The sequence below is a fragment of the Eschscholzia californica genome, unplaced genomic scaffold (assembly GCF_041429995.1).
Source record: "Eschscholzia californica isolate CP2 unplaced genomic scaffold, dmEscCali1.0.p SCAF_3, whole genome shotgun sequence".
Classification (NCBI taxonomy): Eukaryota; Viridiplantae; Streptophyta; class Magnoliopsida; order Ranunculales; family Papaveraceae; genus Eschscholzia; species Eschscholzia californica.
Window position 1 is genome coordinate 11,574,000 of NW_028238420.1, and position 27,571 is coordinate 11,601,570.

Genomic DNA, 27,571 nt, shown 5'->3' on the forward strand with positions numbered 1-27,571 from the left:
TTGCATTGACTGTAACTATTAAAACATTCTTTTTTTTTTTGGACCTAATAGAATACTGACTCTTTTTTGCTTATTTTTATCGTCAATACCATCAATCTGAAAGAAAAAAATCGCACATCCTCGCGTAACGTTTGAAAATACTGTCCGTGCCCTACGGGCACGGGTTACACCCTCGTCCTCTTATAACAATCAAGGGGCGTCAATTGCTCTTATCAAGATCAATTCTTTTATGAAATTTGGGTTTTAACTAACTAGATCTTAAATTTAAATAATTTTAAATTTTGGATTTTAACCAACTTAATAAATCTTAAACCTAAACAATTTTAGCTGGTGTTTACAAACATTTTCAATCTATTGAAGAGTTTAAACAAACAATTGTACACACAAATATTTCCTGATATCTTATAGATTTATTATTTTTCATTTTGAAATATATATATACGAGGGTGTAACCCGTGCCCGTAGGGCACGGACAGTATTTTCAAACGTTACGCGAGGATGTGCGATTTTTTCTTTCAGATTGATGGTATTGACGATAAAAATAAGCAAAAAAGAGTCAGTATTCTATTAGGTCCAAAAAAAAAGAATGTTTTAATAGTTACAGTCAATGCAACAACTAAGCTAACACGTTATTAAATCTCGATTTCAGTTTACATAATTCAGTTTTGGAAATCCACATACTCCCAAAAACAGAGTAACACAAATAAACTGTAATTGCAATTCAAAATAAAAGCTACAATTTGGAAATAGTATTAAACTAATAAGTTCAAACATATAAACATTACAAATTAGAACACAGAACCTTTTTGAGTCTCGTTTCTCGCTTTCACAACCACGACCATACGATTTCCTTCATAAGCTGATTGAGCTTGGTACAGAAAGTTCAACTATTTCTTGATGTTCACATCATGCATTCCTGTTTCCAGTGCCTTGCGCTACTCTAGAGTCAAAGAGTTATTTGAGTTACTGTCCTAGCAGAATTACAGTCTCCATTGCCTTGCACTACTCCAGAGTCAAAGAGTTATGAAACCTCATGGTCTAATATATGTATAGTTTTCCTTTCATGAATGCCCCTAGTACATCAACATTCTTCACATTTGTCGTTTTTAACACCTTTTAACTTCAGAAACCTTGAACAGAAAGTAATATATCAATATTAATAAAGTTCATTAAATAGTGTCCACCTCAATGCAGACATCAATGTTTATAACGTCATAAAGTATAAAGCATAAACCATTAAGTATATCAGAAGTTAAGTGAAAAAAGGCAAAGAAAAAAGAAGATGGATTTACCAAAAAACAATTTCTAAATGAAGCTACAGTGTAGTCAGAATTGAAAACGGAGCCAAATGTTAAACCTAAAGCCACTTGCGAGAGGGAGTGTATTGGCATAAAGTAGGAAAAGAAGCCGAAAATGATATAATGAACTTAAGAACTTGCTGAACTTAGAAACTAAAACTTGATGCAAACTAAATTTGTCTACATAAGCGTATTGGTGAAACCTTACAATATTAACGGTGATTCACCTGCGAATCATGTTGAGTCGGCATTGTTGTTGTGGACACCTTTGATTTGAACTCTACAAACAGTGTAATGTAAGTCCCAATTAGTCACATTGATTATCCTAAGTTTGACTAAAACCGAAAAAAAACAAAATGGTAGTAAGACAACAAAATGATAACTTAATTCATACTAAACCATAAGAGGACAAAATTCAACAAAAATGCGGGGAAAAAATCAGCAAATTATAGAGTGACAAACGTGTTACTGAACATGATAAAGTTTCGATGCAACAAAAACATAGGTAAATCAAATCTAAGGTTGTGTTTGTTTTTTTTTTTTCAGATCTGAAATCTGAATTGGACTACAATTCAGATTTCAGATGTTTGTTTTTCTTTATTAACAAAATCTGAAAAGTTGGCTGAATGGATTGGAAGTCTGAATAGGCTGAATAGAGACCATTTTTTTCAGACTTCAAAACAAGTCTGAAAAAAGTGGGAACAAATCTGAAAAGGTCAAATCTCGAAATCGCCCCTCTCTAAAACTCAAAATGAGTTGAGTTTCTTCAAAAAAAATCACGGGGGTTTTGTTCTTCAGCTGGTTCTCTAGTCGTCTTCACTAAGAAATCTAGGGTTTCGAAAATCCTAAGCCGAAAGATCAAAGTGGGCTTCAACAATTCGTTCACCTTCTCTCTCTGCTAGGGTTTCACAAGCTCTCTCTTCCATTAACGGTTCAAAACGAAGTAAGAGTTCAAAAATTACTCATCTCTCTCTATTCATACATCATTAACTTCCTGCAACTGATCCATTTATAAAACCCTAGTTTTATAACCAAATAGGACTTTTAACTCACAAAAATCAGACTCTCATTGACAAATTTATAAAACCCTAGTTTGATTAATGTAAGGGTTCAAAAATTACTCATCTCTCTCTATTCATACTTCATTAACTTCCTGCAACTGATCCATTTATAAAACCCTAGTTTTATAACCAAATAGGACTTTTAACTCACAAAAATCAGACTCTCATTGACCCATTTATAAAACCCCAGTTTGATTAATGTATTTATTTCAAGAGTTGTTGTTTGCTTGGTTATAGAGAAGCTTCCTTTGTTGTTGTTTGAAGATAAATATGACTATATATATGCTTTTGATTGATGTATTTTTTGTAAATGTTGTTTGAATTTAATTTCATCGAAATCCCATTTCCATTTGGTATAGGAAATCATTGTTCTCTAAACCGATACTTCGAAATTTCATGTAAAAACTCAACCCCATTTCTCGTCGAAACTAACCACCAAATCCTTAGCATTAAAAATGGCGAATTACGTATAAATTCAACTCCTTATGTAGCTTAATCAAAATAGTACTAGTACTAATATTTCATTATCGGAAAAAGACCATTTCGAGTATCTGAATTATCGAATACTTTTACTGCAATAGGTTGTGATACAGTTGCTATATGAGGGAATTTTCGAAGTTTGGGAAGGATTAGGTTATGAGATTGGATTGGAGTATTGTAAGTACAGTTGTTCTAGTCCTAAGGGTGGTTTTTATTTGTGGGAATAATAGTATTTGTTTTGATTCAATTATTGGTACTGGTTATCTTCTCTACCTATTTTAATGGTGGTGATAACATATGATATTGGCTTGTGGAAACAATGCTATTCAGATTTAGTTCAGGACAAAACGTGTGAGATCGACCTCATAAACCACAGCATGTTCACATATCATATGTGCACTTGTTAGTAATATTGTTCGAGTTACCAGAAACTTAGGATCATTTGTACCTATTTGTGGTGCAGTCCGCAATCCGTTTGATTCACTGACGATATTTTTAAATTAGATTATAATTGATATTATTTAAAGAGATGCTTAATCTGATGGGAAATCAGGTCGTGTTCAGCTTGTTTGCTGTTGCGGTGATCGGAACAGCAAACTTAACCTTATCTTTGGAGCATGCTGTTTATTACGGAAACTTAACCTTATCTTAGGAAAATGATTTCCTACCTAGCTGTTTTTTAACTATCTTAGCTAACTACATTTGAAATATTCAGGCTAACTACTTTTGAATTTTCACATATACTTTTTGGATTATGATGTAAAACTTTAATGTGAATGTGTTCGATATCTTGGATTTTAATGTGTGACATTTTGAAATATAATGGATCTAATATGTTGGATTATGATATGTTTAATATCTCGGATTATGATGTGTTTAATATCTTGGGTTTTGATGTGTTTAATATCTTGCATTTTTTATAAATTGTTTTTTAGGTAGAAGGAACATATAATGAAGACTTTGATAGCTAAGCTGATACCCATACTTTCTTTACTTCGGAAGCGTAAACATTCTAAGCGTGTACGTCAGCGATTGTGTAAGTCAAGTCTAACAGGAAAGACTTATATGAAAGAATTATTAGAGGGTTCTTCTACATGTTTGTTCCGCCTAATGAGAATGGATAGCAATTCTTTTAAGGCATTGTGTAATCAGTTTAGAGTTAAAGGTTTACTTGGAAATAGTAAGCATATTGAAGTCGAAGAGAAAATGGGAATATTTTTAATGACGATCAGTCATAATTGCCGAAATCGGTTCCTCCAAGACCGTTTTCAACATTCGGGGGAAACAATAAGCAAGTATTTTCATGAAGTATTGAATGCCATGGTAAGATGGTCAGAGGAAGTGTTGGTTCCACCGACTGATCTGTTTAGTAAGACACCAATAATACGATCTCATCAACGACTTAGAGAAGGGGCATTTAAAGGTGCTATTGGTGCACTAGATGGTACACTCATAAGTGCACATGTACCCATTGACCAACAAACACCATATAGAGGGAGAGGGAAAGGACAATGTTTTCAGAATGTAATGGCCATTTGTGATTTTGATATGAGATTTATTTACGTGGTAGCTGGATGGGAGGGGACGGCACATGACTCAAAAGTGTTGACTGAAGCAATACATGATCCGGAGTTCAATTTTCCGATGCCTCCTCCTAGTAAGTTTGCAGATTAATTATAATTTATTCTTATTATCTGATCAAGTGTATGTTTTTTATTTGTAATTTCTTTTTTCTCTTCCTTTGATGTAGATATGTATTATCTTTGTTATGCTGCATACCCACATACTAGAGGATTTATGTGCCCTTATCGCAATACAAGGTATTGGTTGAATGATTTTCGTCGTGGAGGTCGTGCTAGAAGAAAAGAAGAATTATTTAATCACGCTCATGCTCAACTAAGGAATGTTATTGAGAGATCTTTTGGAGTACTTAAAGCCAGATTTCCAATTTTAAAGACAATGCCTTGTTATAGTTTAGAAACTCAGAGAGACATAGTTCTAGCATGTATGTCAATACACAATTTTCTACTTGGAGTTTCACGGGGTGATGTGTTGTTTCAACGATTTCAAGATGATTCGGCGGAAGTACTTAATAGTTCAGAAGTCGGTGCAAATTTAGAAGATCCTCCACCAAATATACCTCACATGTTCGGTCGGAATGAACACTCTTATATGGTTAATTTACGTGATGAAATTGCAACTGGACTTGTGCGATCTGCTGCTCAATCAAACTCTAATAGAAGATAAAAGTCGGAGCCGACAACAAGGTAGATATATTCACTTTAACTACTCGTTTTTTTTATTCGTGGCCTAGTGATTTGTTTCAATGTCGTTAAAAGTTTTCTAATTTTGTTCACTTTAAACCAATACTTATATATCCAAACAGTGGGGAGACATATGACGCGGATCAAAAGGAATGGGTGGTAAGTTCACTTTACTATATTTTAACATCATTTAGTTGTTTCTACTGCTAAACTTCGGAACTATCGTCTCTTTTGTATCTTTGAATACGGTGATAGCATACGTCAGGTTGTTTCGAACTTTGAATACTAAGTTCACTTTACTTTTACTAATTCCTTGGTTCTGTCAGGCAGCAACACAGTTGTTATCTGTTGCTATGATAATTCGTGCTCATACTGTTTCTTCTCCTACATCATCTGTGCTGCTAAAACCTTGGTTCACCGTACTAGTATTAGCTGGTGCTGTTGAGAGGCTATCAGGCTTGGCATTGGGTGTTGCCATGGAACGCGACTGGGTTGTGCTGGTAATTCCATTTCAGATACATTTTTGGTCCCTTTTTATGTGCCGATGAATTTCTTACAAACAGAGTTTTATTTGTACAGTTAGCAGGCATGAACAAGCCAATTGCTCTAGCACAAGCAAATGCTATTATCAGTCGAATAGATCTTCTCTGTGAGGTACTAATGTCAATAAGATCGATTAGTAGATATGGTTTTATCTTGATGTAATTGGTGGTTTGTTTTTGTTTCTCTATTATCTTTTCTACATTTGAAGAAACAAGTAAAAAAATCAATTTGATAAAATAACGTGTACTCATGAAAATTTCTGAAATCAATTGGAGCAGTAGTTATTACAACTTGCTCCGGACCAATATTAGATTGGCTAGGTCGTCGTCCGATGATGATAATATCTTCACTTCTGTATTTTGTTAGTGGTCTAGTTATGTTATGGTCTCCCAATGTCTATATCCTTCTCTTGGCAAGGCTTTTAGATGGGTTTGGAATTGGTCTGGCGGTTACCCTTATTCCCGTTTACATATCCGAGACTGCACCACCAGAAATACGTGGATCACTGAATACTCTTCCACAGTTCACTGGTTCTGCTGGAATGTTTTTGTCATACTGTATGGTTTTGGGATGTCTTTGACAGATGCACCCAGCTGGAGGTTAATGCTCAGTGTTCTTTCAATACCTTCTCTTGTTTATATCGCGTTAACAGTATTTTTCTTGCCTGAATCTCCTCGATGGCTTGTGAGTAAAGGGAGGATGGTTGAGGCGAAAAAGGTTCTTCAACGGTTGCGTGGGAAGGAAGATGTGTCAGGTTTGTTTGACATCACTCTTTCTCACTATTTACGTAGTATTGCTGGCTTAATGATCTTCACTCTTCCCGTTGTGGTAATTACGTTCTTTGTGACCTGCTTATCGGTTCTCTCTTGCCATCTTTCTAATCTCCTAATTCATTTTCTATTTTGAAGGTCTTTCTTATGTGGCTCTGTAACAAAGTTTCATCCGGTGTTCTTGATCGTTCGAAATGTCCTCAGATCTGTGGTAGAACTTTTCAAGGAGCACCTCTGTCGGTTGATGCAAATTTAGGTGAATATACATGATTATGTAATTTTATGTATTTTTTTTGTTGAAAGATTTGGATTTTATGTAAGTAATTGTTGTTTTACTATAAGGGTATAAATGTAAAAAATTCAATTCAGAATAATATTTCAGATGAAAAAACAAACATGCTAACTCGTAAAACTATTCAGCCAATTCAGATTCAGCCAAAAAAAAAAAAAAACAAACACAACCTAAATTAACTAAAAAAGTGTTCAACTTCTTCCCGCTCACATAAGTTTCAAATAAACCCTAAACTTCACATGACCTGAAAACCTACACATTATGAAAAATTAACAACTCTAAACTTAAAAAAAAAATCAAACTTCAACAAAAGACCACCTATAGCACTTTAGCAATAAAATCGAACACCCATAGAGACGGACACAGTTACATTATATGGAATGCTGCATCTGTTGGATCATAAGAGACTTAGGTGCCTGCTTGCTAGCTTCAAAGAACATATTTGTCCCTCATCTTACGCACAGACCACTTATATCAAATACTGACTTTAAACACCAATCCAAACTTCAAAATCAAATCTTACGCACAGACATATGCTTCTTCGATAGGCGACTGTAAAGATCATCTAGAGACACCTTCAAAGAACATATTTATCCCTCATCTTTTGCGACGGCGCCACCAGCCTAGATAAATCACCAAACAATTACATGAAGATAGCTAAATTACTCTTCAGTTTATAACTACAATTAGATGTGATACTCAATTAGATGTTAACTTACAAACTTGAAACAATTGGAAACTAATCACTTACAAACAAAATAAAAAATCATAAAACTTACAAACCCAGAAGACAAAAATCGTTTGAGAAAGAGTACCTAAAACTCTCCGCTGCCGAAGCAAAATGAGACCGATGCCTATTGTCAAAGAAAAAACAAATTAAGCAAATCAATTGAGAAAGAGACCAATTGATTTAAAAAATCTAATTGCATATTAACAACAAAAATAGTTTAACTAACTTAATTAACAACAATTGTAAAACATGGTGTCGATGTACGTCGAGAATGTTTATCGGTCAGGATAAGACACATAATATAAACAAAACAAAAAAAAGCAAATCCATTAAAAATGAAAGATGTAACTTTAACATCATAAAGTATGTAACAGTAACCAAGTAATTAATCCATTACAAATCTATATAATACATTATGCAGTTACATGTACAAAATGCAACAATTTGTCAATTTTCGACGAAGAGCTTACCTCTAGTACAAAATGCAACAATTTGTCAATTTGAGGATAGCTGATACTGCATGACATTTAAAGAGATCAAAGGAAATAAGTCAGTAAAGTTGATACAAAGAAATGAAATGCAATTTGAGGATAACAGTCTATGAGACAATTCATCAAACATGTTGAGTGCAGATGTTGAGTGCAGAACTTAGTGGCTTCAATTGATTAAATTTGGTTGTGGTTTAGATTTAGAACAATGGTTTCAATTGATAACCTCAAAACCATGTCAAATACTGAGAAAGATTAAGGAAAAGAGAGAAACAGAGATAAATACAGGTAAGAGAGAGACGAAGCAAAGATGAAGGAAAAGACATTTCCCACATCTCCAAATCAAATACAAAGGCATCTCCCATATCTTCCATGAGTTAGAGAAAGATGAAGAAAAAGAGAGACAAAGAGAGAGAGATGAATAGAGAGAAATACGGATAAGAGAGAGAGACGAAGATGAGGGATGGAACTGGTTAGGGAGCATGATTTCTCCCACTACAGCCCTTAGGAATTTGAACAGACCAAAGAGATGGGACGAGAAAGAGAGGGAAAGAGTGCAAACATAAGTTTGAAAAGGGAATATTCTTTTTCCCCTCATTTTTATTTAAACCCTTGGATTGTTTGTACCTTAAATCACACCCGTCCAATTTTTACAAATTAAATCACAACCACTCTTTATAACCTCATGAGATTAAATCTCATCCGTTGGGAGGAGGGGGAAAGATACCCTCCTCCCTTATTATATAGATATATTTTGTTTCTTTGTATGTATTAATGCAAAAAAAAAAAAAAAAAAAATTTTATTTTTGTATCTTTTTGAATCGCATATTTTTTTTAATTAAATTATTGTGACTGTCCATTGTTGTAGTCTAGCAACAAACTGTGCTTTTGATACATTATTGCATTATAAACTTTCAAAGTTTTAAAAAAATAAATATGTTTATGCATAAATTCGTGCGTAATACCTTTTCTGTATAATGTCGTACAAGATATTATGGTCAAACTCATAATTTAAATATCATGTGTTTCGATTTTTTTCATATTATTTTGTTAAGAGCCACGATCAAAATTTATATATATTGAAATTAGGGATTTTTTATATTTTATTTTCTCTCACGGTCAGTTGAATGGAGGGTGTCATTAAGCTTCAATAAAGACATGCGCTTTCTTCGAATTGAGGGGGGAATAGAAGTAGTGTTTCAAGAATCTAACACTAAAGACTATGAAAGTTCAAGAAAGTAAAGAGATTTCTAGTTTCGGTTTGATTTCGAAAGAGACCAAAATGTAATAATTGAAACCATTAAAATCTCATGTCTAGAAAAGTGAAAAGATACAAATTAGTATGTCTAAGCCGTAAAAATAACTAGAGATCCTATTTTAAACATGTAGACAATTACACATAAAAGAAAAGTAACACGATTAGTAATTTAAAAATATCATTCCCCTTCTAAACCGGCATGGCAACATTTTCCTCATTTTCAATTATCTCAAACCAATATACCAATCATTTATGGGAATATTTTATCTCATTTGAATCCCTTGGCCATTATAACCAAGAGTCCAAGACAGGCAGACTAATAAATGAGTCAGTTGGTCAAGCCCTCTCTGCAGTGACCAGAGAAGTTATGGACCTAAAGGACTCTCCCATATCCAAGTCCTCGGGCCCAGCGGCACAGAACAATTAATAGCAGAAGTATAAGAAAAAGGGCAACCAACATGTATGGAAAAATACTAAGTTGAAATAAATACATCGATCTTGTAAGGAAGAGCCTAGCTCAAAATGAGGCAAAAAATATAATGTGAGACAGCCGATTATCATATTTGCTCTCTCTTCATAAACTAAGAAAATAACAATAGGTATATACATAAAATGTCTGATAACAGCCTTCTGCTTGTTTCTCTTATGCAATAAATAGTTACAAAAGCAGGAACTTAGAATGAGACGATATACTTCTGTAATCACTAACTTCAACCATAAAAGCAAATTTCGAACCATTTTTACCATATAAGGTAACTATCTTCTTCTGTGGGGTGTGAAGAGAAATTCGAAAATGCTTCATGGGTTGATGACACTGACAAAACTACTTCAATCCTACTTGAAACCTGATACTGAGTAGGCATTGTTCAGTTTATTTGCATTTTACATCTGCATTCGATATTAACAAAATTGACTTTGAGGCCATGACATAATGTCTCGCCGTTTCTATTAGAATAATTAGTTGCTATCTCATTCTCATTTCGAAGCCATAAATACACACTTCGGCAGCTATTATCAAACTTGTAAGACCTTCTCATATAAGTTTGAATCATCTAACCTTTTGTTTGGACAAAAATGTACCATTCGGCTGCTTACAAAGCACTCAAACAGTAAATGTATCATGTCTTCAAACCATAAAAAGATATCTGAGATCCTCTACAGTAAGTCGAGTTGCAGTGCCACCCATTTGATCTTCCCCAAAAGCAGATGCAACCATGTTTCTCTTATCTTCCTGTAATATCATATGGAAAAGGTTACCGAAACCAATGCAATTAATGGAACCTTTATACTTGCTTTTCTTGTTGACGTCATAATTTTCTATTAAATAAGAAAAAGTTACCGAAACCAATGCAATTAATGGAACTGGGGAAAGTAAGAAGTCAAACCTGAAGCGCTAATATCCGATCTTCGACTGTATTTTTAACAGTTAACCTTGTTACTGTAACAGGACGAGTTTGCCCAATTCGATGAGCACGATCAATAGCCTGATCTTCAGTAGTTGGATTCCACCAGAGATCTAGGAGAATAACATGACAAGCAGCTACCATATTTAGACCAAGGTTTCCTGCTTTTAGCGACATTATCATCACAGTCACCTGCAACCAATATGATTAGTCAAAACCAATGAGTTCCAGAACAAATACTGAACAGATACCATGAGTAAGGCACCTCAAGCGATTAAACCTAATGACAGACTTAAGAACTTTTCATATTCCTAAAGGGAAGGAGTCGAACCTCTGGATCACTATTGAAGTCCCTCACAGCCTTATCTCTTGCAGCCAGGGTCATCGTTCCATCTAATCTCCTATATTGTATTAACGAGTGATTTAATGCAGTTTCAACCAAGTTAAGCATGCTTGTCCATTGCGAGAAAACAATAGCTTTTTCTGTTCCTTTACTTTGACTGTCCTTAATCTCAACTGGAAGTGCTGTGGTGGTAGTAAAATCACAATTGCCACTATTGGAGTATTCAGCTTCAACAGGATGAGAAATCCCATTGGGTATCTCAGGATTTTGTTCTTCATTCTTTACTTTACAATGCCTTTCCAGGAATTCAATGGCAGCTCTGATTTTGGAAGAGCCATATGCATTAGGGAGAGCTGAAGCACTCTCGGCAACTTCAGACACACTTGTTGTAGTACCAGTAAGCTCATCCGAAATGACACTAGTTAAAAGAACCTTGGAGAAAACAACATCAACACTGAGTTGTTCTTTGCATTGAGGAACAGGACACAAATTGTCATCACCAGTTAAATATTCAGATACACATTGATAGCAGAAGACATGGTGACATATAGTGACAACAGCATCCTCAGGTGGGTCCTGCAAAAACAAATAAAGCACATAATATATACAACTGAGGGCTTCAACATTAGAAGTTATATCTCTTTACGAGAAATTTCTAACAATAGTATCAATACTACAAACCTAATACATTAAAATGACCAAAAATTATCTGTGGAAACACCGCGATGGACACCTATAAAGAGACCCAAGTTGGGCAGTTGGATAGTGTCGCACAACTCGAAGTTATAGTGTTGAGTAAGGCACCTCAATCCATTAAACCCAATGACAGACTATACAACCATTGCAACAAGAGTAACCTCTGTGCAGAGAAAGGCATCAGAACCTAAAGCACATCCGTTTTCTCGAAGTTTGGAAGATCCTATTCTGTCTTTGTATGTACTAGAAGTCCGCGGTTCATGGACGTTTGCGTCAAAGTCATCATAAACGCCGTAACAAGATTAAACGGTCATTCCATCTTCGTGAGTGGATCGAAGGAAAAAAATCGAGACCAAACTTGTTTGGATGGAGGGTGGATTATGTCAATCAACCAAAGGGTCTGTTTGGGTGATTTGATGAAATTAGGGTGTCCTAAAATTAACTCCCTCCGTCTCATATTCATAGTCCATTATCGAAACTCACCCGATTTATTTTCGTTTTGTGTGTTCCCATATTGTCCTTACTAAATAAGAACGCTAGCATTTATTGTAATTCAATCTAATGAATTTTATTGGACAAAAGTAGTGCATGCATTATCTTTCTTAATAAATGCACTTGATATTGATAGAATTAAGGAGGGGTATATTTGCCAAAATAGTGGATATTATAGGCTATATATGGTATGGGACTATCATTTTGAGACAACCCAAAAAGTAATAATGGACTTTCATTTTGAGACGGAGGGAGTATGTTATTTTCTATACATGTCCAATTCATATAACACAGGTTTCAATTATCTTTATCACTTTTGGTAGTTTTTTTCCCGTAGTTTCTATACATATTCAATTTATATAACACATGTTTCTATTATCTTTATCATTTTCCGTAATTGTTATTAGGAGGTCTTTAGAAGTCTCATAACTTCTTATATTTAGGTTGTTTTATATCTACAAGGAGTCGTTAATGTGTTAGGTATTATGGGCAGCAAAGTTTAGGTGTCTCGATTGGTTAACAACTTGAGAGTTCGTTTTTATAGAGTTATCTATATAAAGACTTACAAACTTCGGAGATTGGATTAGTACTTTTCTACAGAAAGTATGTGTTTCTTACTTTCTTATTGGGTAAATCAACTTGAGCTTGTTTTTTCCGCAAGATTTACATTCAATAGTAGTCAACATCCAAATAGTACGAGTAGTGCTTGGATCCAGAAGCCGATTTTCTATATCTAACCTCTTGTAACAGTTGGAGACTGATAGCCTATCATTCTCCTTCGATACCCAGACTCTTTTATCCTGATTATTTGAAAGACTTACAGGGCGTAAAATCTCCAAGAGATTTACATACTGTTGCACTTGCCAGTCGTTTAAGTTCCTCCTTAGGTTGATCTCCCAAACTTGGGAATCATGACTGATGGCATCGGATACCTTGATATCCTTCTGAAGTATAAATAGCAGGGAAGCTCTCTCTAAGAAGCTGGTGTACCTATCCACACATCTGACCAGAAATTTATCTTCTCTCCACTTCCTAGTGCTCCCATTTGGTTATGTTTTGGTAGGCCCTTAGATTGGTAATAAATATTTTCTTACTCATTTTCTCCAAATTTAGGGCAAAATAGTTTATTCTTAGAAATGTTTAGTTATTCGGTCATTTAGGTGGAAATGTGCAAAGAAAACATGCAAGTAAGAGTTGGCTCAGAAATGGAAATATTTCGATAATTTCGCTAGCATCTTTGGGAAATTTAATACCTTGGTTAATTCATAATATATTTTTTTCCGTGTTGCTTTTTAATAGCAAAAACAAAGAGGTATATATAAGGAATTGCAAGTATTAAATACCCCTAATGAGATTAGAGTCACAAACAAGGACATGCAACAACGCAAACACTAAATAACATAGATGAAATAAAAAAACACAAACAGGGACTTGAGAAAATCTTACGTTGCACAGAGTACAAATTGCTGAAGAAGTTTCCAATTTGTTCAGTAAATTGAAAAGCACTTCCCTGGGAAGCTTCCTTGCAACCTCTAGGGAAGCTTTTCCAACAGAAGCAGAATGATACCCTTTAACAAGAAAAGGGTGGTCACATGCCTGACGAAGGCGCAAAAGCATCAATAGAATATTTGCATAGTTCTGATTCACCGTGCCAGCTGCAGCATATGCCTGCAATAGAAAACTGAAACGACTTAATATCTGCTTAAAGGAAAAAAATAATTTAGTGCCCGTTAATCAAACTTGAGGCACAAGATAACAATTAGATAATTAAGTTGAAAAAGAAGAATATCATAAGCAGCTATAGATGAATCAGAGATAAAAAAGACCCCACACCACCAGCAAAGATCCCGTACAAACACCAAGTGAAGGAAACAATGCTTTCTGTTTTCATACTAAGTCGCAAGATGAAAGCGCAATGGCTTTCAATTGAACTCCCCACTTGTATATTGTTTTCTGAAACCTTGTATGAATATTCATTGGAAAAGAATAGATCTAGTTGTGGCCGTTAGATATGTTACATCATCATAGCAATTCTGAAAAAAAATCATTGTAATAAATTGGGCCAATTCAGTTTTCTACTCCAATGAAATAATAAACCTTTAATATCCTCTACAACTATGGTGCAATAAAGATATGAGTTTTTGGATATCTTGTTGTTTCTATCCTTCCACAAACTCCAAATGATCGCCATAGGGACAAGGTTCCATAGATTTTTTATTTCCAATCCTTGGAGTTTTCAAGATTTGCCACTGTTGAATAGCTTGATCTACTGACTTTGGGAGGCAGCACCTGTTCAAATTGTGGATGAAATAATACCATAAGCCTGCTGCCACGTTGCAGTGTAGCAGCAGATGCTCCAAGGTTTCATCATTACTTTACAAAATATGCATCTGTTCACCAGCTGAAATCCCCAACAATTCAAGTGATCCAAAGTCCGCTCAATGAGTTCTTGTTTCTTTCCTGTCTTTCCAAAGAAAATCACACATTTTCTTGTCTATGATTTTGGGATTCTTATGGGGATTGCACAAGGAGAAAGATAGTATAGCAGTAAAGCTGTAATATGGCCTTCCACCCTCAAAGCTTCGTACTGAATCTCTCAAGAGCTGACCGGTCCCACAATGCTTCGCTTCTATATCCTTCTTCCAGTGGGAGGCCAAGGTATGAAGTGGGTAATGACTCCAATTTGCATCTGAAACTCAGTATGTCTGCTTCCAATCCCGACTGTGCCTGCTGACTGCGAACCGTGTGGATAGACGATTTGTTATAATTAACCTTTAGTCCTGAAGCTAATTGATACCAGATCAGAATGTACTTCAGTTTTCAAAGTTGTCTGGAGTCTTCCTCCACGAAGAACAGAGTGTCATCTGCAAACTGCAGGTGGTTGACCGGGGTTCCTTCAATATTAGTCATGAAACCCTTTATCCACTCATTTTCCTCTGCTTGTTTCATGCAGAAGCTGATGACTTCTGCAACGAGTAAAAAAAGTATTAGAGATAGCAGTCACCCTGTCTTATACCCCTCGAGCTTTGGAACATTCTCTAGTTGGGTTACCATTAATCATAACCACAAATGTCGCCAAGAAGATCCACCCATAAAACTAAGCACGTCATCTTTATCCGAACCCCATCGTTCGCTATAAGAAGTCCCAACTGATTCTATCGTAAGATTCGGCCTTAGCCAGGACTCATCTACTCCCCTCCTTTCTTCTAGAGTAAATTAGCTCGTTGCCTATAAGAACACTACCTAGAATCTGTCTTTCGGCTCCAAAAGCTCCTTCGAAAGGTGATATTAGCCTATCCAACACCAAGGATAATTTAATGGCCAACAGCTTCGTAACTGTCTTGTACGCGACTCTAGATAGGCTGATAGGCTTGAAGTCTGTAAGGATTACTCCTTGTCCTTCTTCAGGATGAGCACAGTAAAGGTTTGATTTAACTTACAATCCACGGAGGTTGTTGCCAGAAATGCATGTAGCATGTTCATAAACTCTACTCTAATAATATCCAAGCATCTTTTTAAAACGAGATCGGGAACCCATCTGGCCCCGATGCTTTGTCCTTTACCAAGGCTTCGATTGCCTGTAAAAAATCCTCCTCCGAGCGCTCTCTCTAATAGGTTGGATATTTCAGTTAGCACCGATGGCAATTCCATGGATTCAATGCTTGGCCTTCCTTGTCTCAACTCCTTGTAGAGGTCACTACAATAATTAATAGCCACTTTCTGGATATCTTTTTCTTTTCTAGTTTGGAAGTCCTGCTGAGACTAAGTGTTTAATTCTGCTTCCATGTCCCATCCATTAATTTCTTCTTGAGGATGTCTCGATTATCATTCAAATGCGGATCTTCATTCTCGACCAAGACTTTAGACTTTCCTTGAGTAACTAGAGTTTACTGCATATCCTTTTGCTACTGGGTCCTTCATGATCACCCTCATCCCGCTACTCTTTAATCCTCTCTTTAAACTCAGGATACAACATCCAGAATTCTTCCAATCTGAATGGAGGAGGGTTGGTATTACTTACCTCTGTTCTCAGTGGCACCGGAGAATGATCAGAAATCTGCTTAGATAGGACAATCTGTTCAACTTGAGGGTAATGATCTTCCCGTTCTTGATTTATAAGAGCGATTTAGCAGACTCCTTGCCAGATTTTTTGGTTCTTGCATATTTCATACATCAAATAACAAATTCACAACATTTTCTGAAGAAGTCCACTAGGCGCCAGTAATGGCTATTCTCAGTCACAACCAGCTACGGCCTATGGGGGTGGGTGTGCTGGTAACTACCAAACTAACGTAGTGCTTGATAAATCCCTGAGAAGAGCTTCGTGAAATGTCTATATCAGGTCTTCCTAGAAACAGCTAGTATTAATTTTTTTGAGCAGAATCAATCTCTACCAAAAGTTATGTTCTTAAGAAGATCGCAAAACAGTTGATAAACTCACCATGCTCGGTGTACTTAAACTTTTTGTATGTCCAGAAAAGTAAAGATTTACACATCCAAGGGAATTTTTTTCACAGGAAAAAAAATATATTGACCAGTGTAAGAACAAAAAAGTTTGCAAATTTCTTATTGAACAAGGAAGTGGTTTATGCGAAGTACAAAACTTAGTAACTGTGAGACTCATGCACAGCCTGAGAGACGGCATACTTGCTCTTGAAGTAAGTACGTGGTGAAGTATCGAGACATTCCCTAACATGTAATCAGTAAGAGACTTCTACCAAGCATCAAAGTTTAACACAAAGATCAGTATGATGAATACCTTGAACTGTGTGCGTGAATCCGATTCTAGCTGGGAATAGAACGCGCGCTCCTCACTAGAGAACTCCACCTTCGTCAAGTTTATTGTCTTTGGCGGTAAATTGATAATGGGTTCCCCATCAATTAGGGTTCCTATATATCACAACAATCAATCATAATCAACATCCCGAGGCAAAACTAAAATGCTCATATACATGTCAAGTTTATATTGCATCATAATTACAACCATGTGTGTTCAATAAAAGAAACACGAAAGTACAACAAGATATGTTACACTAAGCACGATTACAACCATGTGTTTCTTAATAACAATGTATTAAGCAGCTGAGTGCACACAAAGTTATCAAAATGCCAGATAAACAATTTGCAGATATTCCAGAACCCCAATCACGTAAAGAAGTGTCAAGTGATTCAGAAGAGGTTGCTACTACAACAACTTCTAAAGGAAAGGAAAGGGGCTTCCTCATTAAAGTTCCCAACTAGTATTTCTACCTCTATACAAACATCATCAAAGCTAAAAATTCACATAAGAAAGAAAATTAGGGTCAGTGACTCATTTGAACTTGTACGCAAAAGTTTTACGGAGGTTTTCACCAACAAAAAACTATCGGTACTACAGTTATACAACGACATTTATTTTTCCGTGGGCACGGTTTTTCGAGTAAGTTTTACTATCTGTTTTTGAGGATTTAAGACTTTAAAATATCCCAGACCACAGAATTGAAATCTATTGTATAACTATAATTGTGCATGTTTGTTGTATAAAGTTAAGAAAACAACATCCAACAGTGTTACTACAATATCAACTCTTCAATAAAAGTAACTAAACTTCAAAATTATTAAGTTCATATTAGGGTTTCCTTATACAAACAACTCCATGTCTCTAAAACTCCTAAAACTTGCTTATGGTGTTAGGTTTGACTTTGTCATTCAATGTTGGTGGAAGATATAAGCTTTCTCTTATATTGAGGTGACTGAACATGATTAGGCAGTCCCAGTTTCTACTGTAGATGAGTTTTTTCTCCAAACATTGTTGAGGGGATTTTTGTGCACTGAACTAGTCAGTAAAAAGGTGAAAATTGATCTTGGGGACTATATGTATAAAATAGAATTACAAGTTCAGAAATAAATGCACAATAATGTTTGTCTCATCTAATCTTTGTAGCAACTTGGTTTAGAGTTGTGAGAACGGGAATGTGTTTTCTAGAATGCTGGGAGGAGCATGAACGATGCAAATTCACAAAAAACAAAAAAAACTAGTGGACGTTGTTCCACATTTTACAACTTTTTGCACGTCTACTCAAGTTCAATATAAGTATATGTTTCTTGAACAACAGTTAATTCATCTTTTTGGGATGTCCGTAGATGATTTCGGGCTTTTAGAAGAAGAACATGTCCAGAAACAGCTATTAAGTACTTCAGCGAATTATATGAAGAGCCGAAGCAGTGGCGTCCAGGTAATCGAAAACATGGAGTTCCCGGCGATGGCAACTGTAACCTCCAACCTTCTAGAGACAGAATGCTCATAGGAGGAAGTTTTAAGGGCAATAGAAGGGCTTGCGAAGGATAAATCTCCTACCAAATGCATTTACAATGTTATCCTTCAAAACATGTTGGGACATCATTAAACAAGACTTCATGGCCATGGTGGAGGAATTCCTGACTAGCCTCATTAAACTGGACACTAAACCAAACATTCATCAGGTTTTTTCCGGTTTTGTTTTTTCTCCAAAAGGACCAAAACTGCTTCAATCGTCTCAGCTCGAGTGCTCGACTAGGTTTTCCCCTAGTCGAGCTGAGTCGATCGCCCAGGCGCGCTAAGGTGCAACTGGAGAAACCAAGGGACCTCTCCCTCTTCCAACCTTGCGCCTTGGTCGCCAAGGCAACGCCTTAGCGCGCGTTCGACAACATAGCATTTACTTGATGTCGAACCAACAGAGGTAATCGAACATAAAATATGGTATAATGCGTTTCACGATTGGAAAATGGAGAAGCTCCCAATGACCTACCAAGGCTTACCTTTGGGTGAAGGATACAGGAATAAAGATTACGGGATCCAGTGATTGAAAGGGTACACCAAAAAGCATAGAATTGAAGGTAAGAACTCTTTCAAGAGGGGAGAAGCTCACTCTGTTCAAGGTGGTGCTCTCTGCCCTCCCGCTTTACTTTCTATCTCTTACTCCATTCCAATGGGTATCCTCAATTTCATTAACAAAAAGATGTTCGACTTTTTATGGGATGATAAGGAAGACAAGAAGAGAATACACTACGAGGCCTGGAATATTATATGCCAGGACCCGAGGGAGGGAAGAGCGTGTATTAAAAATCTCTAGTGGATGAATGAAGCCTTGCTCTCAAAATGGATACAGATATTTGCAAGAGAAAAAACAGCCTTATGTCGCAAGATTATTGCATACAAGTATGGGGAGGATAAGGGAGATTGGGCGAACAAGTAACTTAATTTCCGTACAGATGCGGGCTCTGGAGAGCGATCCTGAATAAAATGGAAAGTTTTAATAGGCTGACAAAATGGAAACTTGGGGACGGCCGACATATCAAGTTTTGGAAAGACAAATGGCGTCACACCTGCAGCTTGGGCGTCAGGTTTCCAGCCATCAATACCTGGCCGTCATGAAGGAAGAGACAATACAACAAATCCCCAACAGCAACCTTGGAACTTGGGATATCCAATTGAGAAGGAACCTCAACAACTGCAAAATCCTGATCCTAATGAAAATCCTGGAAATTTTGGAAGATCAAAGCCAAAATGACGAAGAAGACTACAAAGTTTGGAAAGAGGAGGACCTTACGGTGAAACATTGTTACAAAAGATTAAACGTACCCAGCCAAAGGATAGTCATTGAGTCTCAACTAGAGATACTGAAAAAACCTATATCCCATGGCCATGGGTAAGTTTCACCATGTGGGCCGCATGTCTCAACAAAATGCCTACAACAAAGATGCTTAAGGTGAGAGGGTTTCAATCTGCCAGCCGATGCATCTTATGCAAAGAAAAGGAAGAGACGGCAGAACCCATATTTCTTCATTGCGAGATGGCCAGTGCCTTATGAAATTACTTCACGGAAGCCGTGAAAAATTAGTGGTTCACACCATTTTCAGTGGACCAAGCAATACATCAGTGGCTGAACCTTAAAGTCTCCAAGAGAAGGAAAAAAATGACGGACTATCATGCCCATGGCACTCATTTGGAGCCTAGAAAGACAGAAACGATAAAATCTTTAAAGACTCAAATACAAAAAGTAGAATAGGAGTAGAAGATGTAAAAGGTCTAATGTTACAGTGGAGCAGGACTCTGGAATGGACTAAGTCGAAATCGTATAATGACTTCCTTTTGAATTAGGAGGCTACGATTATGTCACAATGTCACATAGCCCCTCTAATCCAAAGTATATTCTTTTACAATAAGTATTAATTCGAAGTTCCAAAAACCATCAAAAGGAAGTACCAACATATTTCTCCAGCACACCCCAAAATTAGTAATGAAAAATTGACAAAGATTTGATGCAAAACGTTGCAAATGTTGAAAAAGTTGCATTCGCATGTTATTGAGATTCAAATATACTTGGTCACCAAACACAGGAAAGAACAAGGGACGATCTATGAAGTCTTGGTCATGAGCTGCGAAAAGCCATGGTGATAAAGAAACACAAATCACTAAGTCTTAATAAAACCTATAGCAAAAGAAAACAGAGACCATACTGAAATTAATAATTATGTATTAAATTATGAACGATAAACACAAAGTGAACTCACCTTTTGTACGACGTAACATTATAGTTTTCAGAACTGCTTGAAGCTTCTTGTAACCATTGCTTGAATTTTTTGATATTGGATACCTTATTGATGAAACAAAAGATTTATAGACAGAATATGGATCATACTTTAGAAAGCGGAAGTAGCTGAAAAGATCATCAACTGAATTTTGTATAGGAGTCCCAGATAAGCACCACCTCCTTTTGGCTCGGAGACCACAACAGGCTCTAGCTACTTGAGTCCTGTGGTTTTTTATGGTCTGGGCCTCATCTAGTATCACCCTAAACCAACCAACCCGTGCAAGTGCACCACTATTGTAATCAATAAAACCATCGATTCCTTTCTTACCCTTCTTCCCTTTCTTACTAGTGGCAGCCATCTTTTTCCTTTTCTTATTCACAGAAAATTCTGAAGACAGACCATATTTTTCCCCATTTTTTGCATCTTCATCATCATCATCATTGTCATCAACTAGAGGTTGCTTCGGAACTTCATTAGTTACGATGGAATATGTTGTGAGAACAACGTCATATTTGGCCAACTCAACGGGATTCTTTGTCCTATTGCTTCCATGATAAACTAAAACAGAAAGCTTCGCACCTTCTGTGACCTTATCTTCCAGTTCCCTTTTCCACTGGCGAACAATACTTGCTGGACACACAACCAATGTACCTGCAGAGGGCCTCCCACTATGAAAAGAAGGTACACCCGTACCCACCTCTAGCCCTGTCTTAAGGTCTTCGGATTCTGGTATATTCTTCCCTTTTTCCAACTCAAGAACAACCTCGTCATCATCATCATCCAAATTCAAAGGTTCAGTTTTTATAGACTCTGCATCATCTTGTGTTGGTTTCGCCTGCAAATGTCTCTGCATTTGTATTAGCGCAATCATTGACACAGTCTTACCAAGTCCCTGTTCGATAACAACACGAAGAGTGTAGAACGTTAAAGGTAATGTTTTCAGTTAAAGGACTGTTAAGAACTGAAGATGTATGTGGGCAAGACATGTGCGTGATTTTTCAGATAATAGTATCCCATACATGTGCCGTATGTGACAAACTTACAAAATACCCGATTCTAATACATATCATAAACTTTGCCCACCTCTTTCAGATTAAACATCTTTGGACCCACAAACCTAATACTTATTGTTTAACAATAATTTTGCATTTTGGGTTGGTTGTGGGAGTCCAAAGGTTGTTATTTTGATAAGGGCAGAACAAGGTTAAAGTAGGTACTTGTATATCAGGATGTGGTATTTTTGTAAACTTGACAAGTATGACAAATGTGAGAGGTAAGGTTATCTTCTAATCACACACATTTTTGCACATACTTCACGGTCCGTTAAAAAACACAGTAAACTTTAAGATGCAATTGGTAAGTCATCAGAAACTTTCAATTTTCAATTACATTTAGGGTGTAAAATAAAATTGCACAAATGTGAGCAAATAACCTGATCATCTGCAAGAATTCCACCTAAACACTGCAGACTATTAGTCTCCTTCTGCACCATCCATGCTAACCCAATTTTCTGTAAGATAACACTGCGTAAGCACCAAATAGCTAAGAAAGACGAAAAATCCACCATTTCTAGACTACAGTACCTGGTGCCTTAAGAGAGGAACTGCCAAAATACCATCTGGTAGAGTAGCTTCTAACTTTGGCTGTGAGAGATCCTATAAGACAGCCAACAAATTTCGACTGTTATAAATTATGCGATGGCCGTGTAGCAGAAATACAAGAGAGTAGTAGTTAAAGGGAATGATCAGGATTCATCACTATTGCTACTTGGTACTAGCTTTATTGTAAGACGATTCCACAGCTCTCACTATAAATTGCAAGTTGGTTGTTTTTCAGTGTGTAGTAGCTCCCCATTTTTCATGGAATTGGGTTAGTTTAAAAGAAAGGGTTTCAGTTTTCGTTTGGATGTTTGCCACTCCAATTACAGAGTTGGGGTGGACCTAGCAAATTTAAAGGGAAAACGAATGAAATAGATGATTGTTGACATAAATTCCGCAGACACATTTGTGTTCCCCCAAAAACGTTTACGTGAAACTACTGCAAATGAAGGCATTTCCCAATGTCTATTTCCTTGCTACCAAACACAACCTCACATAATTTGCAATCCACAGCAATTGATTATGTAAATATCCTGTGTTCAGTGCCACGTATGATCGAACTGATTAAAGGATTATTTGAAATACCTGCAATGCTGCCTGAAAAATTAGTCTCTCATCATTTTCTGCAGGCCTTTCTTCTGCCCCTAGACGATGTACGGAATCATCAGAGATAACCAATTGTGAATTGGTAACAGACTTCACATGCATCAATGATGTAGGTAAGACTCTACTTCCACTATGTTCATACATGATAACATCATCATCATCATCATCATCAATTTGTTGCCTCCCTGAATGATCGCTAACATAAACCTTCTTATTAGCTATATTTGCACTCATGGAGAGAAAAGATTTTCCATGGGTATCAGGCATCTGACTGCTACTGCCATTCCCGGAAGAAGCTTTAAATCTTGGAGCGGATACTGATGTATGAAAAGAAGGTGGAAGAGACCTCAAACTTTGTTGAGGTAACTTCTCAAAATCTGCATCAGGCGCCTCCATGAATTTGGAGTCAAGGGTCCCGTTAAAATTCCTGGGATGAAAACCATTACCCAAAGAAGCCATTGAGCTATTACTTGTCAAAATTTTTGGATCATGCATCAGTGAAGTGTGCCCGTCCATGGCCTTTTCCTTGCATTCGCGTAATTCGACCGGTGGATGGTAATTATGGTCCATAAGCCTTTCATTAAAAGCTAATGCTCTATTAGGCAAAAGAACATTTCCGGGAAATCCACCGAAACCTGCAACATTCACGCAGCAAGCCTCTTTAAGCATATTCCATCATTATATTGGATACAGGATTCAAATAGAGCATTCCTATTGAATTAAAAATACAGATACATACTTTTTGAATTTGAACTGGATGTAGAAGCCCATGATGGAAGATGTCTGACAGGTAGAGAAGTCTTTTTTCTAATACCCATTTCTATTTCACTGTCACTATCTGACGAACTTATATCTATAGGATCCATCAGAACAGTTGCTCTTGAATGGATTTCCTCGTCAGCAGCAAATTTACGACTATAATTCCCAGAGGGTACCGTAATCTGAAGCAGCAAATATAAAAGTTGTATATTCAGAGAAAATACTGCAGAAAGACATCAAAACATATTGAGACTTCAGAGTGGCTAGTAACTGAGACGTACTTACCAACTCCTTGTAGCATCTCAATGTTAAGTTGTAAATGAATACTCTCAAAATAAAGAAAACCCTTTGTGTAAAGTCCAACAGCTCATGAAGATGTGTCCCACGACGTGGCATTAATTAAAATTGCAATACAGCATATCCACTTTATTGGGCACCAACACATTGGTGAATAGGAGAGTTTGTCAACAAAAAGACCAAACTGAATCAGAGATCAAAAGGAACCAGTATGTCAGTCCAAAGGGTAAGAACAATTCTTGTTCGAAAATTGAGGGAAAGAACAAAAGTAATGGATGGTACAAAATTATTGTGCAATGAACCCATTTAGACACATAAAGAGTAAACTGTGAACCGTACAAGAGAGGGAAGGGTGAGCCGACACGGCGACACATATAGATACGTAACGGTTATATTACATCTCATGTTACAAAAAAATGGCTATATAATGAACATTATATATAATAAGTTAGACAAGTGAACCAACTGATATATGGTATGTTAGTACATTATGTAATATATTTATTTGAATGACCAACCCAAAAGTTTACTATGGTCACCAAGAAAGGTACTAAATAAGATGGAACGGCAGCCAAACTGTAGTTAGAGATGTGGTCTAAGCATGCTTCTAACTACATTATGGCTACTAAGAAAGGCGCTAAATTAGAAATGCAGTGTGGGAAAAATTATAAAAGCCAAAGTGGACTGGATACATGGCACCTTCTATAACACAGGAATAGGAGTTCCCTCTTACAATTCATCTCTCAGGATGTCAAGTGTCCTGTATACCAAGGCTTTCGTTTACTCTCTCAACCCATGAACCTCTCTTATTCCCGCTCCCCCCTCCCCCTCCCTCATTACAAACCAAACCATAAGAGTCCAATGAATCAAATACACAATATCAACACATGATACTTCATTTCAAATATTTTCTCACAACATGTAACAGTAGTTTCCCTTTACAATGTCAAGTTGAACCCTTCATAATGAAAATAATTGAAATACCGCATGTTAGCCTCCAAAATAGCTAATTGGCATGCATGCAGTTTATCTAAACTGCAAGCTATTCTTAGCTCTGCTCAATTACAACATTAAGTTATAATCGACGTTCATATTCTTGATTAACATCTCGAGAACAGTTGCATTCTGTAATTAAGTTTTAATATAATCAATTCAAGCAGACTGAAACTAAGGAATGAAGGCTATTCGCCATATTACAACATCATCTATTAAAATCGTCATTCTAGCATAAACTAATCCAATTCCCACTGTACAAATAAACAATGATCCAAACAAGATCATAACAAAACCAGCAAGGAAGAAGAAATTCAAAATAAAGGGTTTTCCTCAAGATAGTTATATATTAGGAAGCCCAATAACGAACCCTAGAAACGATAATTGCATGTAAAATCCAACTTCATACACTCTATTATGGAACAGAAAAAAGAGAAAGAATCAAAGAAGAACTAAAATCAACTTACAAATAGCAGAGTTATGACAAGGAATCCGACTTCTTTCTGTTATTCCCCCTACCGATCAGAATAAAAACCTAAAATTGTGAACCAGTAAAATTAAGATTTCTCAGTCAAAGGCGGGAAGAGGAGTACTGAAATTCTAAAACCCTAACCTCAAGATTAATAGAATGAATGAATTGAGGAGAGAGAGAGAAACAGTGGCGACACAAACAAGAGTTTGCAGTTTCCACACATTGAGAAGACTCAAAATTAGAGCAGAGGGTCTTCTCGAGTTGGGTGCTATTTCCTGTTTACCCCCAGAGATGTTACCACTTCCCATTTTGGCCACCTTTTTAACAATCATGTTGAGTAAATGTTAAGTACAAAATTTACTTTCCGTTTCTACCCTGAGATTCCAATTGTTACATGTGAAGTCGGCTAGGAAAATCATTTTTTGTAGAAAAATTGATTTGCCACTGTTCGTTGAGTCAAACTAGTGCGAAAACGGATTTCTCATGGGAAAGAAACGTGTGAAAATCGTATAAATTTTTTACCACCTTTAGGTGCGAAAATAAACTTCCCACTCAACTGTCAAAAATGCTCTCTCTCTTTCCCTATGATTGTTTCTCTCTGTCAACTGTCTTTCTCGTATCTCCTTGAAGCATTTCTCGCACAAATCTATTTATCTTTCTCTCACCTTGCATTTGAGACATTCATGGGGGCAACAAGTTGATCAAAGGTTGATCCAAGGTGGCATGATCTTCGTATTAAACATTTTGGAGGCCACCATCAACACTGATTTTTTTTTTTTGTGGAAGTCGAGATTTTTCTTTGCAAAACAAAACTTCGAATGAGTACCACAATTTCAACTGAAAGTTTTGAAATCTTTGAAACTACTCCACTTGATATTTCAAAGCTTTCAAATTATTCACTTGAAATTGTGGTATTAATTCGAAGTTTTGTTTTGCAAAGAAAAATCTCAACTTCCGCTAAGAAAAGGATCCAGTGTTGATGATGGCGTCCAAAATGTTTAATACGAAGATCATGCCACCTTGGATCAACCTTTGATTAACTTGTTACCCCCATAAATGTATCAAATGCAAGGTGAGAGAAAGATAAATAGATTTGTGCGATAAATGCTTCAGGGAGACATAGAGATATTCTATAATCGGTGTTAACCCACAAAAAGAAAGACAGAAAGTTACTTGTCAATTTGCGCATGCACTTCTGTTTGGGTTAAACCATGAGAAACTCTCAAAGTTCGAACAAAGAGGAAGTGGAAAGTAGTTGGAGAGAGTGGTGGTCTGCCGTACATGTTGAAAAGGGGATATTAGCATAATAGATACAAATAAAATCGATTCCAACGCGATCAAACGACATTAAGAGAGTCGTCTAAGTAACTCTTAAAATTACACAAAATGCAATAGGATACTATTGTTGAAAACTTAAAGAACACTCCATACAAAACCTAACCTAAGAAATAAACAAAGACAACTTTAAAAAGTACTTACTTAGTAAAGCAACTAAGGACTAAATCTGAAAAAAAAATCTAAGACATCTTCACACTTTTTTTTTTCTATGGAATCACCAGACTACTTTAACTACAACGTTGTTCTTAGGCTAGAGAAAACGCTTTCATCCGAGTTAAAATGTTGGCCAAAGATGAAGGTAATCTTAAACACTACACACATTTTTCTGAAGCAAACAGGGACAACGAAGAAAAATCTTAATTCTACTATCTCTCGTTGAAAGTATAAAGATAGAAGTGGAAAGTTGAGTTGGGAGGTATTTTGAGTTCTTTCAAACACTAGATTGTTGAAACGTACTTAAAAGTGAAAAACATCACACCATTACTTTTGGGTTGTTATGTTTGTGGTCAAAATCAGGAGGAATCCTAATAGGGTTGGACTTCGAACATTTTCCCAATATGCTGGTCCATTAATTGCAAGTGCCCTCATCGTGGTTTGAATTTCTTTCCCTAGGTTGGGCTCTTGAACTTACTATAGCTTCAAGGGAGGATTGAAGGGGGAATGCGAGGATTGAAAGGGCGAGGGGAGACGACCTCTTCCCTGACTTCTTCCATTTTTTCTTTTTTAGTATTAGTAATTGATGATAAATCAGAAGCCCAGCGGACCAACCCGTCTCAAGGCAACATGACCACTAGGCCCAAAGATACATGACACCTAAGCCCGGAACTGGGAGGTCGG

General features: G+C 36.5%; 2 protein-coding genes and 1 long non-coding RNA gene across 6 annotated transcripts; 1 reads left to right on the forward strand and 2 right to left on the reverse strand.

Annotated features, from left to right (window-relative positions):
- Positions 1 to 729: 729 nt before the first annotated feature.
- Positions 730 to 1,634, reverse strand: LOC147548411 (uncharacterized). The gene is made up of 2 exons (XR_015238255.1): positions 1,507 to 1,634; positions 730 to 1,130 (listed from the first exon to the last, which is right to left on the reverse strand). It is a non-coding gene; the product is annotated as an uncharacterized LOC147548411 (long non-coding RNA).
- Positions 1,635 to 2,076: 442 nt separating this feature from the next.
- On the forward strand, positions 2,077 to 6,828 carry LOC147548412 (uncharacterized). The gene is made up of 5 exons (XM_086669666.1): positions 2,077 to 2,241; positions 3,775 to 4,496; positions 4,590 to 5,106; positions 5,226 to 5,603; positions 5,683 to 6,828. The coding sequence occupies exons 2-3, from the start codon at positions 3,791 to 3,793 to the stop codon at positions 5,084 to 5,086; spliced, it is 1,203 nt and encodes a 400-aa protein (XP_086525792.1). The 5' UTR covers positions 2,077 to 2,241; positions 3,775 to 3,790; the 3' UTR covers positions 5,087 to 5,106; positions 5,226 to 5,603; positions 5,683 to 6,828.
- A 2,910-nt stretch (positions 6,829 to 9,738) lies between these two features.
- Positions 9,739 to 25,715, reverse strand: LOC147548413 (helicase-like transcription factor CHR28). Of its 4 annotated transcripts, none has more exons than XM_086667194.1 (13): positions 25,538 to 25,707; positions 25,392 to 25,459; positions 23,920 to 24,058; positions 23,615 to 23,816; positions 22,855 to 23,510; positions 22,255 to 22,326; positions 22,104 to 22,181; positions 20,651 to 21,563; positions 16,878 to 17,008; positions 13,565 to 13,786; positions 10,919 to 11,506; positions 10,570 to 10,779; positions 9,739 to 10,415 (listed from the first exon to the last, which is right to left on the reverse strand). In XM_086667194.1, the coding sequence occupies exons 3-13, from the start codon at positions 24,028 to 24,030 to the stop codon at positions 10,311 to 10,313; spliced, it is 3,288 nt and encodes a 1,095-aa protein (XP_086523320.1). In that variant the 5' UTR covers positions 24,031 to 24,058; positions 25,392 to 25,459; positions 25,538 to 25,707; the 3' UTR covers positions 9,739 to 10,310. The 4 variants fall into 4 exon arrangements, with proteins under 4 accessions (XP_086523320.1, XP_086523318.1, XP_086523316.1 ...); XM_086667192.1 differs by having other exon boundaries at positions 23,920 to 24,115; XM_086667190.1 differs by having other exon boundaries at positions 23,920 to 24,115; positions 25,392 to 25,715.
- Between the last annotated feature and the right edge of the window lie 1,856 nt (positions 25,716 to 27,571).